Source organism: Centruroides sculpturatus, unplaced genomic scaffold (assembly GCF_000671375.1).
Source record: "Centruroides sculpturatus isolate CEXI.00-Female unplaced genomic scaffold, Cexi_2.0 scaffold1088, whole genome shotgun sequence".
Classification (NCBI taxonomy): domain Eukaryota; kingdom Metazoa; phylum Arthropoda; class Arachnida; order Scorpiones; family Buthidae; genus Centruroides; species Centruroides sculpturatus.
In genome coordinates, this window is record NW_019385342.1 from 77,535 (window position 1) to 89,960 (window position 12,426).

General features: G+C 31.7%; 1 protein-coding gene across 1 annotated transcript in view; it reads right to left on the minus strand.

Moving 5' to 3' along the window:
* Window positions 1-362: 362 nt before the first annotated feature.
* Window positions 363-12,426, minus strand: part of LOC111637891 — a 32,964-nt gene continuing 20,900 nt past the window's right edge. The window contains exons 5-6 of the mRNA XM_023383495.1: window positions 10,798-10,999; window positions 363-535 (exon numbers count right to left, since the gene is read on the minus strand). Coding sequence (XP_023239263.1) covers window positions 363-535; window positions 10,798-10,999 — 375 coding nt within the window. The remainder of the gene's footprint in view (window positions 536-10,797; window positions 11,000-12,426) is intronic.

Below are 12,426 nucleotides of genomic sequence, written 5' to 3' on the forward strand. Positions count from 1 at the left end.
AAGACCATTCTTCTGGTTTCATCCAGACTTAAGTTAAGTACACAAGAAACAACTCGTGAAAATAATATAAATATCACTGAACCATCATGTCCTTATAATAGTCAGATACCTTTGGTAGTAGTGATGGCACCACAGAGAATGGTGCACTCTCCCCACTGCTGTCATGCTAGACAGCAGTGGGGAGAGTGCACCATTCAATAGTAAGATCTGGATTGAAGTGCTTACCAATGGTCCTCCACACTAACACTGCTATCATCTGTTCCCAAACAGAAGTGGGATTTGTCACTAAAGATAATATACTGCCAGTTTGTAATGGTCTATTGTCACAACATCACTGCAAATAAAGTTAATTATGATGGATGCTAATGACAAGACATGTAGTGGTCACTATGCATGCAAATTTGCCTTTTATCATACCACTGGCAGGTGACTAGCAGAGACCACAGTAAGGCTTGCAACTGTTTCTGGATGTTGGAAAAAGATACAGTTGCAGCTGTTTGTCCTTGTCTCATGATCATCTTTGCTGGTGATCTGCCTGGGATATTCAGAGCCTAACCACCCTGTATGTGCCCTCAAGTATATCATTGTCTCCAACATCACCTCACTCAGGTCCAGAATGGCTCAAATGATAGGCAGTTTAGCAAAACAACCATTGTGCTTCCCTTAGTCTCATGATGTAACCTCCCTCAAACTCCATTAACTATGCATAATGTCTTTGTATCATACCAGGTTTTACATTCAAGGAGCTCCAAACAACAGGTTTACTGAAAATTCTGAACACAGTAACAATCTGTAAGTCTTTTTATAAGATACTAGGATAACAGTTAGGGCACTTTGATGACATTACCTGGTATACAACTGGACTAGAACTATAATCATTTACATACTCATCACTGTAAAACTGCATCTAACTAAAATTGTTCTTGATAAGACAATACTATCTTGGTGTATAACTTTCTGTCAACAAGTGCAATTAGATAGCTAGTTAATATTTATTTTTGGTGAATTAGCTAATTTTTCAGTGTTCTATAATTCTTTAACATTTTCAAAATTAAAAGCAAAAAAAAAAGTAGAATAACTTACATAATAAATTATTACATTTCAATAAATAAAATAATGCCTCTCGGGCAACAGAAGCTACTCTCAAGAACAATAAAAGAACACGAATAAAAACTAAAAAAATAACCATTAAAGATTAAAAGTAAATGATGTAAATTAAAATGAAATGAAAAGATATATGAAATCTTATACTGAATATAAAGATTTTTACTGAGTTTTAATTTTGGTATATCAAGATATAAAATCTCAAATAAAATTTATTTATAGTGTACAAACAGGTTCTTTATGATATGTTTAGTCTAATGAATAAAAAGACAAGAAATATTTCAAGTAATAAATTATAATGTACATGTACGAGAATGATAAGATTAATCCTTTAAAAAATTTGTGCTTTAAATTTCTAATGAAATGTGATCTTTCTATAAATTTCTGGCATATATAGATGGATGCATACTACTTCAGGAAAATGTTAAAAACTGTGCAATTTACTTACCACTAAAAGATATGTCTTGGTAATTTTGTTTATATAACTAGTTAAATTAAAGTTAAATTTTGATATTTGTTAATGTCATTACATCTTACTGCATTTTGATACAGTCGACCCCCATATAAGATCATTGATTATTCCGTTTTATATGAATTCCATGTTGTACAAGTCACTTAAATTTTACAAATACGTGAGCCGTTCACAGCCCGGTACACGTATTTGTAAAATCTAAGTGACTCTTACAACATGGAATTCATATAAAACGGAATAATCAATGATCTTATACAGGGGTCGACTGTATGTACAGTTACTACTTTTGATAGTTTGGAAATTAATGAAAATACTTCAGAATACTTCAGAGTACTAATTTTAAAGTAATATATTGACAGTTTGTAACTGTAATAAAAAGATTATCTGTTTTTTTTTTGCAGATATAAGATTTATGCAAAATATGAATATTCTTTTAACTTCTCATTTTCTTCTCTGTAAGCTTAGTTACTTTGTCACATGCGCATTAGTGAATTATTTTAATATAAACTAATAATGTGTTCAAAAAGTTTAAACTGAAATTAAGGATCATTGTATGAAATTAAATTAGAGAAATTTTAAAATCAATATTATCTTCCCTAAAGAACTAATGAAAACTTCCTAACAAGCCCATCATGCAGTTTCTCAAGCAAGGCAGTCTCTCAATGAAACAGGCAGTCTGGCAGTGTCTCTCACTATCTATGAAAAATTCTTTTAGATCCATTCAGACTTGAACCCAAGTCCCACAGTATTTTAAACATGCACCTTAGCTAATTTGGTCAGTTGTTATCTCTGAAAAATTGTTATGAAATTGATTAGAGTGAGTAATTCATTAAAATTTATTAATTAAAACAGACTTGTTTTGGCCAAATATTAGGCATAATTACTTGATACTCTTGTTAAAATCAATACATCAGAAATTTAATCTTTGCCATACAAAAATTACACTAATTTAATATACTTTTTGTGAAATGATTACATGTTCCTACAGGCTGATGATAAATTTTATGCATTGCATTGCTTGATATGGTCACAAATTAATATTACTAATATTACAATGAAAATTATATATTTGTGTAAACTCATTTTATAAAGAAACACCAAGAAAGATATGATATTTATGAAAGCTTTATTTATTATTTTCATCTTTAATAATAATGTGAGAATGCGACAGTAGAGAGTTATTTATTCAAAAATTTATTGATTTTATTTATCACAGTCTTAGATTTTCTCACTTGATTAATAATTTCTATGTAATATTTTAGCTATGAAATAGACCAAAAATCATCATTTTTGTGTGGGAAAGGGAAATAGAACTTCCCTTATAAAGTTCTTATCACAATTATCAGACGAACGTCTGTCTCTTGCATCAGATGTATGTCTTGTCAGATTATCAGAATACTAAAATCTGATTGGTGAAAACTTAGAATAAGAAGAAAAAAAGTTCACGAGTTTGAAGCAGTCCACGACGAAAGGAACTTGTCACAGAGACAGCAGTTTAAGGGAAGAACATGCCATAAACTATAGACAGTCAACCGGAATTTGGACCTGCCATAATAATTAGAAGAAGATAGTACCACTCTCTCTCTCCAGCATTCGTCTTGCATTCTCCAAGTTTGATCGACAGAAGTATTATCATTATTTTTAACCAACTGTAAACTCTCTCTCGTGCTTAGAGTGCATTTTAGATAATATAACCTATTGTAAATTGAGTCTATGTATCCTGATTTATGTATCTCTTTGTTTTTTTTTAATTCATTAAATCCTTTTTGTTGTTTGTTAACCTGTTGATTTCCTCAGTTACTTAAGTACAGACATTCATCCCGCTATGATTGGAACTTGTCTGCGACTCCTCCCCACTCGATAGAGTATAGCCCTCTGTTTAACATCTAGATCGTAACATCGCGAGTTAGGGAATGAAACTCCTACCCTAGCTGATGTCAGTCCTGACATCAGAAGGATTCTGCAATCCCCACGACATTCTATAAAAAGCCATCCAGTGACTCAGTGAGCAAGTCTTAATGACCTGACGGACCAAAGGGGTTACGAAAAACACTCTCGGACCCCCATAGTCTCACAATAAGACTTTTAAAATTCATTTGGCATCCACTTACAATTTTTTTAAGGATTAGTTAATATTAGCACACTAATTTGAGTTCAGAAAACTGACAATAATGCTGGTTTCAAATTTTCCAAAAACACTCCGAACATTTTTTTCACAATATGCAGAATATTCTTTTCAAATGTTACTAAATGCATTATTATTTATGGCTAGTGCTTGTGAAGCTAGTAGCAACTTCTCTTTAATACTATCAATAGTGGTTCTAAGTAATGCTGATTTATTTATTATTTTAAAGTGTCTATTGTTCACATAGTACTTCACCATTTTAAAATTAAATTATTGTATAATAATAAATAGTGATGTGCTGGATCGTTAAAAATTATATCCGCAGATACGGATCTCAACTTTTGTACTCAGTCGGCACCAGTGCGTGTGACCTTGGACCGATAGTTGATGCTTTGCGTTAGTAACGCAATGTGTTTTGACTGGCACTGCGTGTGTTTTTGTTTATAGTTTAGTGTGACATGAAATACCATAGATTACGTTTGTATTTTTGGAGTGTTGAGTTAAATTAAAATAAAAACAATGTCGACAAAAAAGTTTAGTAGTGTAATATGGAAATATTTTACAATAGTAAATGAATTTTGCATGATAAAATTTTTGCAATGTGAATGTGCCAATTATGTGATTTTAAGAAATGAAAGGTGATTTAAATTGAAGTTATTAGTATTTTATTGCTACCTATCTTTAAAATTTCATATAAGTAATGAAATTCATTAAGATAAAAGATCCGCTAAAAAGTAACAGATATGGATACGAATACGGATCTTTTTTTCCCCTCAGATAGCCATGGATACAAATACCCGGCACATCACTAATAATAAAAAAATAGAAAAAACAGTCCTGTTAAAAGAAATTAGTAAATTCAAATGTCCAAGTCATCATGAAATCATATTAGTCCATAAGTTTAGAAGATAACTAAAATGACCTTAAACAATTTCTTGCTCATTCATTGAAGAGTGTTGAAAAATGGATCCAAACTTACAAAAGTGGAAGTAAAGTGACTTTGCTTCTACTTTTGTAAGAAGGAATTTAAATAAAGCCTTAACATCTTATTACAAAATTCCTGACAACAGAAGAAAGACATGGCAACAACTTTGGATTCATATTTCACAAAAGTGCATGATCCCCACTCAGCCTGCCCCATCATCAATGGACGACCCTCAACACTAGTTGCAATGACAGCCAGTTCTATATACACCATGGAACTAGCTGTCATTGCAAAAGTGCTGCATCTAGCAACACTATACTGGATTGATCTCTATGATTAACCCAGTAGCATCATAAAAATTGCATTGTCGATTTCAGCCATAAATGAGTAAGCCTATGCTATGATTTCTGTATTATTATTATTTAATATTAGTAAAAATTTTGGTAATAAGCCTGTCATTACTGAAAAATATATACACAGTGTATTCACTCATAAATGCCTAGTATTCACCTGTATTTATTCCCTAGTAAAATGGATTTATTTTGCACTGATTTTGTTTATGCTACCTCCTCCAGGAATGCATTACAGTAGAGCGTCGTTTATCCGAAAGTCAGTTATCCAAAAGAATTCCAGTCGGCAAATTTAAATTTTCACTAGTACTGTGGTGCTGCAATCTTTGGCTATATCTTTGGCTACTCCAATATTTTTTTTGTTGATGTGTGTTTTAGCTGGCAGCACTGGCACTTTTGTGTGGTGTTTTTCTGAGGACTGTGTTGTGCTGAATCGAGAGTTTTTGATACTAGATTAACTTCTAAAGTCTAATTTTTTTTAATATATATAAATGAAATAATAATGAAATAATATTTAATAAATATATTGAAAAACATAAAAACAAAAGTTTTTATGTTTTTCAATATATTTATTTTGTTTGTACAAAATAAAGAAAAAATTTTTAACGACAATTATTATTTTAAAAAGTTTACATTAGGCTTAACATCGACGAAAATTCAACACGAAGCGACACACAACAGAGAAAAATTTCAACATGGGATATTTTTTCGTACATAATCGGTTATCTGAAAAATAAGTTATCCGAGCAGAGTTCGTATGGTTGTGGTGATATCTGAAAGATCATGTCTATAGAGGAGTCATATGAACTCTGCCTAAATTGAAAGCAAGCATAACATGCCATATTGCTGCAATTTCTCGAGAAACCTATCAGGCTACTGTTGAACATGTTGTAAAGTGCTTTGAACATGTGATTGACGCAAATGGATTGCACATTGAACAAATGTTGTGAATAAAAACCTTTTGCATGTTTCCATTTTGTGTTTCTTGTTCTTCATGTGCCATTTTATCACCTAGTGGTAGAAATTTGAACTAATTATTTTTTTGCACTTTCCTTTTCCCCATGGTCCATATAACGTATATACCAAATTTCATCAAAATACATCGAGAATGGACTCTATAGAGGTCTGAGTAGGGCAACTTTAATTATAACCACCCTGTATGTTCTATTAGACCAGTGTTTCACAACCTCTAACGAATCGTCACCCCCTTCAACGTAGTATCGCCCCTTCACTTCAAAATTCCGACATCGAGGGCCAAGGCTAACGCCAAATTCGTACTGCATTGAATAGACTAGTGACTAGTTTAATGTTATTTGTTTAATTATTGTACGATATAACAAATAAAATATCTAATTGTTCTTAATATAATGTTTTACTATATCGCCCAGAAAATTGTTTTTCGCCCCCNTATTTTTAATTTAATTTATCCACATCTGTAAAGTGGTTGATGATGATAGTTGATATGCTAGTACTCTGCAAACAATTTTAAATGTTCTGGAACTTTAACTGACAAATATAATAGGCAATTAAGAAAATTTGAAGGATAAGCATCCTGTGTTAGATGACATTTTCCATGGAGAATCTCAACTTTTTTACTCTCAATTATATGCACATAATTCTTAATTAGAAATCTTTCATCAAAATGCAAGTCACATATTCACAATTTTCTTATGAGCTGTAAATCTTTTCAAAGAATTTTGCATTTCTACTTATCTAACTGATTTGAAAGTGTGTAAAAATATGCCACTTCTTACGAGATTTGCAGTAGCCAGACTTACACCATCACAAAACACTTATTTGGCATTCTCTTCTTTCTTTTTTTCACAGAAAAAAGATACAAACATGCTTGAAAATGGTAAAACTACTCACTAATTAAATGGATAAACCAACCTCTTCTCGCCACAAAGAGACTCGAGTGCCAGCTATTAGCAACCTGACACATTAACTCTACTTTAGAACATAGCTGAGAGACCAATAAATTTATCAACTTTTATAAAAGTACAAATGCTTTTATAATAATGTAGACTTGATTTAGCATCAAAATTAAAATGTCCCAAATATTTAGACTTTGCACACACAAATTTTAAACAAATAAGCAACTCATTGCTGGATTTTTTAACTTTATAACTATCCTGGCAACTTTTGGTGGTGCCATCTGTTTTATATTTTTAACTAATAAAATATCATAAGGCAAAAAGCTTAGTTTTCAGAGTAGGGATGGGTTTTATAAAAAAAATTGTAAATGCTAATAATGAGTAAAAATGTCATTAAGTCTGACCCTATTTGAGATACACATGATCCCGTTTATCTTCCAACCCCTTGACCTTTGATCACCAAAAATTAATAGCATCAGTCCCCTAATAAACAAACCTCCCTGCAAAAATTCAGAAATTTTCAATAAAAAACACAGAAGTTGTTAAGCTTCAAACAGGTAGAACAAAATCATACAACACACACACAAACATCCATACAGAAATTACTCCCAAACTTTTTTACATTTCTCGGTCCAGGGTCAAAAAATGTAAAAATCTTTGAGGGGGTCATTTTTTAACCAATTGCCATGTTTTCCCTCTGTTGTATATTTTTACTTTCCCAGCTGTTATAATCTTAGATCTTGAATACTTTTATCTCATTTACATTTGTTTTTGTCAAATAAATTTGTTTGTATGATCATGTGCTTTTGTACAGTCTTTTAAGAATAGATTTTAAAGTCTTCTTAGAAGACAGTATTGTAATTGCAATAACTTAAAATGGGAATTCCCATTTTGTTGTAATTATATTAATTATTAATCAAGAAGTTTGCAATGTACACTAACCAATAGAATAACTGTCCAAGTTTCATCTCCCATCTGCATTCAAACATCTTGTTGTCTACTAACCCTAGGACAGCCATAAACGAAAACGAAGACCTCCAGTAGAGAAGGCATTTTTTATTTTGCACTTCACAAAGTCAGCATCATTCATCACTGTGGAACACAAGTAATTGGCAGGAAGTGTAAAATTGTCATGGAAAGAGTGACAACATATATTCTGTAGCAAGCACAAGAAGAATTTGAGTGGCAGTTGGATGTGTGCCATGTGGCACAAGATGGCACGTATTGAGACATTGTAATGGACAAACATGAAACTTCAGTTTTCCAATGTTTTAATGTACATTACAACATTCTCAGATAATTATTAACATAATTACAACAGATTCGAATTAAAGAATCCGGTTATAACAAAAGCTATAAAGAAGTAAGCCTGAAGAAGATTCCAGGAGAGGAATCGAAAACGTTTGCCGATTTTAAAGAATTTCACACTGGTTAATGGTTAATTGTAGGTAGTTGTTGGTTTGAAGTATATACAACCCGGTGTGGTGAGAAAGCACATTAATAATTACAACAATTTAAAACAGTAACATTCTTTTTCATTGATAGTATTACAATAATTTAAAATGTTAACACTGGATTATACAGGGTCTTTTTTCAAAGACCCCTTTCAAAGACCCTGTATAATCCAATGAATAAAAAATATAATTACATAATTTTTAAATTTTTTAAAAATTTATTTTAATTTAATTTATCCACATCTGTAAAGTGGTTGATGATGATAGTTGATATGCTAGTACTCTGCAAACAATTTTAAATGTTCTGGAACTTTAACTGACAAATATAATAGGCAATTAAGAAAATTTGAAGGATAAGCATCCTGTGTTAGATGACATTTTCCATGGAGAATCTCAACTTTTTTACTCTCAATTATATGCACATAATTCTTAATTAGAAATCTTTCATCAAAATGCAAGTCACATATTCACAATTTTCTTATGAGCTGTAAATCTTTTCAAAGAATTTTGCATTTCTACTTATCTAACTGATTTGAAAGTGTGTAAAAATATGCCACTTCTTACGAGATTTGCAGTAGCCAGACTTACACCATCACAAAACACTTATTTGGCATTCTCTTCTTTCTTTTTTTCACAGAAAAAAGATACAAACATGCTTGAAAATGGTAAAACTACTCACTAATTAAATGGATAAACCAACCTCTTCTCGCCACAAAGAGACTCGAGTGCCAGCTATTAGCAACCTGACACATTAACTCTACTTTAGAACATAGCTGAGAGACCAATAAATTTATCAACTTTTATAAAAGTACAAATGCTTTTATAATAATGTAGACTTGATTTAGCATCAAAATTAAAATGTCCCAAATATTTAGACTTTGCACACACAAATTTTAAACAAATAAGCAACTCATTGCTGGATTTTTTAACTTTATAACTATCCTGGCAACTTTTGGTGGTGCCATCTGTTTTATATTTTTAACTAATAAAATATCATAAGGCAAAAAGCTTAGTTTTCAGAGTAGGGATGGGTTTTATAAAAAAAATTGTAAATGCTAATAATGAGTAAAAATGTCATTAAGTCTGACCCTATTTGAGATACACATGATCCCGTTTATCTTCCAACCCCTTGACCTTTGATCACCAAAAATTAATAGCATCAGTCCCCTAATAAACAAACCTCCCTGCAAAAATTCAGAAATTTTCAATAAAAAACACAGAAGTTGTTAAGCTTCAAACAGGTAGAACAAAATCATACAACACACACACAAACATCCATACAGAAATTACTCCCAAACTTTTTTACATTTCTCGGTCCAGGGTCAAAAAATGTAAAAATCTTTGAGGGGGTCATTTTTTAACCAATTGCCATGTTTTCCCTCTGTTGTATATTTTTACTTTCCCAGCTGTTATAATCTTAGATCTTGAATACTTTTATCTCATTTACATTTGTTTTTGTCAAATAAATTTGTTTGTATGATCATGTGCTTTTGTACAGTCTTTTAAGAATAGATTTTAAAGTCTTCTTAGAAGACAGTATTGTAATTGCAATAACTTAAAATGGGAATTCCCATTTTGTTGTAATTATATTAATTATTAATCAAGAAGTTTGCAATGTACACTAACCAATAGAATAACTGTCCAAGTTTCATCTCCCATCTGCATTCAAACATCTTGTTGTCTACTAACCCTAGGACAGCCATAAACGAAAACGAAGACCTCCAGTAGAGAAGGCATTTTTTATTTTGCACTTCACAAAGTCAGCATCATTCATCACTGTGGAACACAAGTAATTGGCAGGAAGTGTAAAATTGTCATGGAAAGAGTGACAACATATATTCTGTAGCAAGCACAAGAAGAATTTGAGTGGCAGTTGGATGTGTGCCATGTGGCACAAGATGGCACGTATTGAGACATTGTAATGGACAAACATGAAACTTCAGTTTTCCAATGTTTTAATGTACATTACAACATTCTCAGATAATTATTAACATAATTACAACAGATTCGAATTAAAGAATCCGGTTATAACAAAAGCTATAAAGAAGTAAGCCTGAAGAAGATTCCAGGAGAGGAATCGAAAACGTTTGCCGATTTTAAAGAATTTCACACTGGTTAATGGTTAATTGTAGGTAGTTGTTGGTTTGAAGTATATACAACCCGGTGTGGTGAGAAAGCACATTAATAATTACAACAATTTAAAACAGTAACATTCTTTTTCATTGATAGTATTACAATAATTTAAAATGTTAACACTGGATTATACAGGGTCTTTTTTCAAAGACCCCTTTCAAAGACCCTGTATAATCCAATGAATAAAAAATATAATTACATAATTTTTAAATTTTTTAAAAATTTAAGTTATTCTAATTTTGAACTAAAATTTAAAAGTAAAGAAAAATTTTTAAACTTTGAATTTTCATTAATTGTTTTTTGATAATGAAAGTTAGCCAAAAATTTGAATTAAGAAATATTTTATAAAAAAAAAAATACCTTTGTTATTTTCCTCTTTGACTATACTATCAATAAGTTCAGTATCTGGTAAAATTTCTTCAGAAGCAGAAGAGTTTCCTTTAGTACAGAATAATAATGCACTATTTTCATCAGGTTGAGAAAATGTCTTCATATCAAAGCTGCAACTATCATCAGAATGCTTCTGGCCAATCAGTGTACCTATTTCTGCAGGATTCTGAAGCTGTTGAAAAAATATTAAGTGAAAAATTGCATAAATGTATTTCTAATAATTTATTCAAGCTTTTCATAACTATTTGAAAATAAATAATTTAATCTTAATAAAACTTATAAGTTTATGGCGATGATAAAATGTAAAAGTGCACAAAAAAATATTTGCAAAATTTGACCTTAAGGACTGGACAGAACTAAATACTGAAGAAATTATTCAAAAGAGATTTGTTGTATTTTCTGGCTGCCATTCTCCCCTGGGAGAAGACACAGGTAGAAGAAGAAGACCATTCTTCTGGTTTCATCCAGACTTAAGTTAAGTACACAAGAAACAACTCGTGAAAATAATATAAATATCACTGAACCATCATGTCCTTATAATAGTCAGATACCTTTGGTAGTAGTGATGGCACCACAGAGAATGGTGCACTCTCCCCACTGCTGTCATGCTAGACAGCAGTGGGGAGAGTGCACCATTCAATAGTAAGATCTGGATTGAAGTGCTTACCAATGGTCCTCCACACTAACACTGCTATCATCTGTTCCCAAACAGAAGTGGGATTTGTCACTAAAGATAATATACTGCCAGTTTGTAATGGTCTATTGTCACAACATCACTGCAAATAAAGTTAATTATGATGGATGCTAATGACAAGACATGTAGTGGTCACTATGCATGCAAATTTGCCTTTTATCATACCACTGGCAGGTGACTAGCAGAGACCACAGTAAGGCTTGCAACTGTTTCTGGATGTTGGAAAAAGATACAGTTGCAGCTGTTTGTCCTTGTCTCATGATCATCTTTGCTGGTGATCTGCCTGGGATATTCAGAGCCTAACCACCCTGTATGTGCCCTCAAGTATATCATTGTCTCCAACATCACCTCACTCAGGTCCAGAATGGCTCAAATGATAGGCAGTTTAGCAAAACAACCATTGTGCTTCCCTTAGTCTCATGATGTAACCTCCCTCAAACTCCATTAACTATGCATAATGTCTTTGTATCATACCAGGTTTTACATTCAAGGAGCTCCAAACAACAGGTTTACTGAAAATTCTGAACACAGTAACAATCTGTAAGTCTTTTTATAAGATACTAGGATAACAGTTAGGGCACTTTGATGACATTACCTGGTATACAACTGGACTAGAACTATAATCATTTACATACTCATCACTGTAAAACTGCATCTAACTAAAATTGTTCTTGATAAGACAATACTATCTTGGTGTATAACTTTCTGTCAACAAGTGCAATTAGATAGCTAGTTAATATTTATTTTTGGTGAATTAGCTAATTTTTCAGTGTTCTATAATTCTTTAACATTTTCAAAATTAAAAGCAAAAAAAAAAGTAGAATAACTTACATAATAAATTATTACATTTCAATAAATAAAATAATGCCTCTCGGGCAACAGAAGCTACTCTCAAGAACAATAAA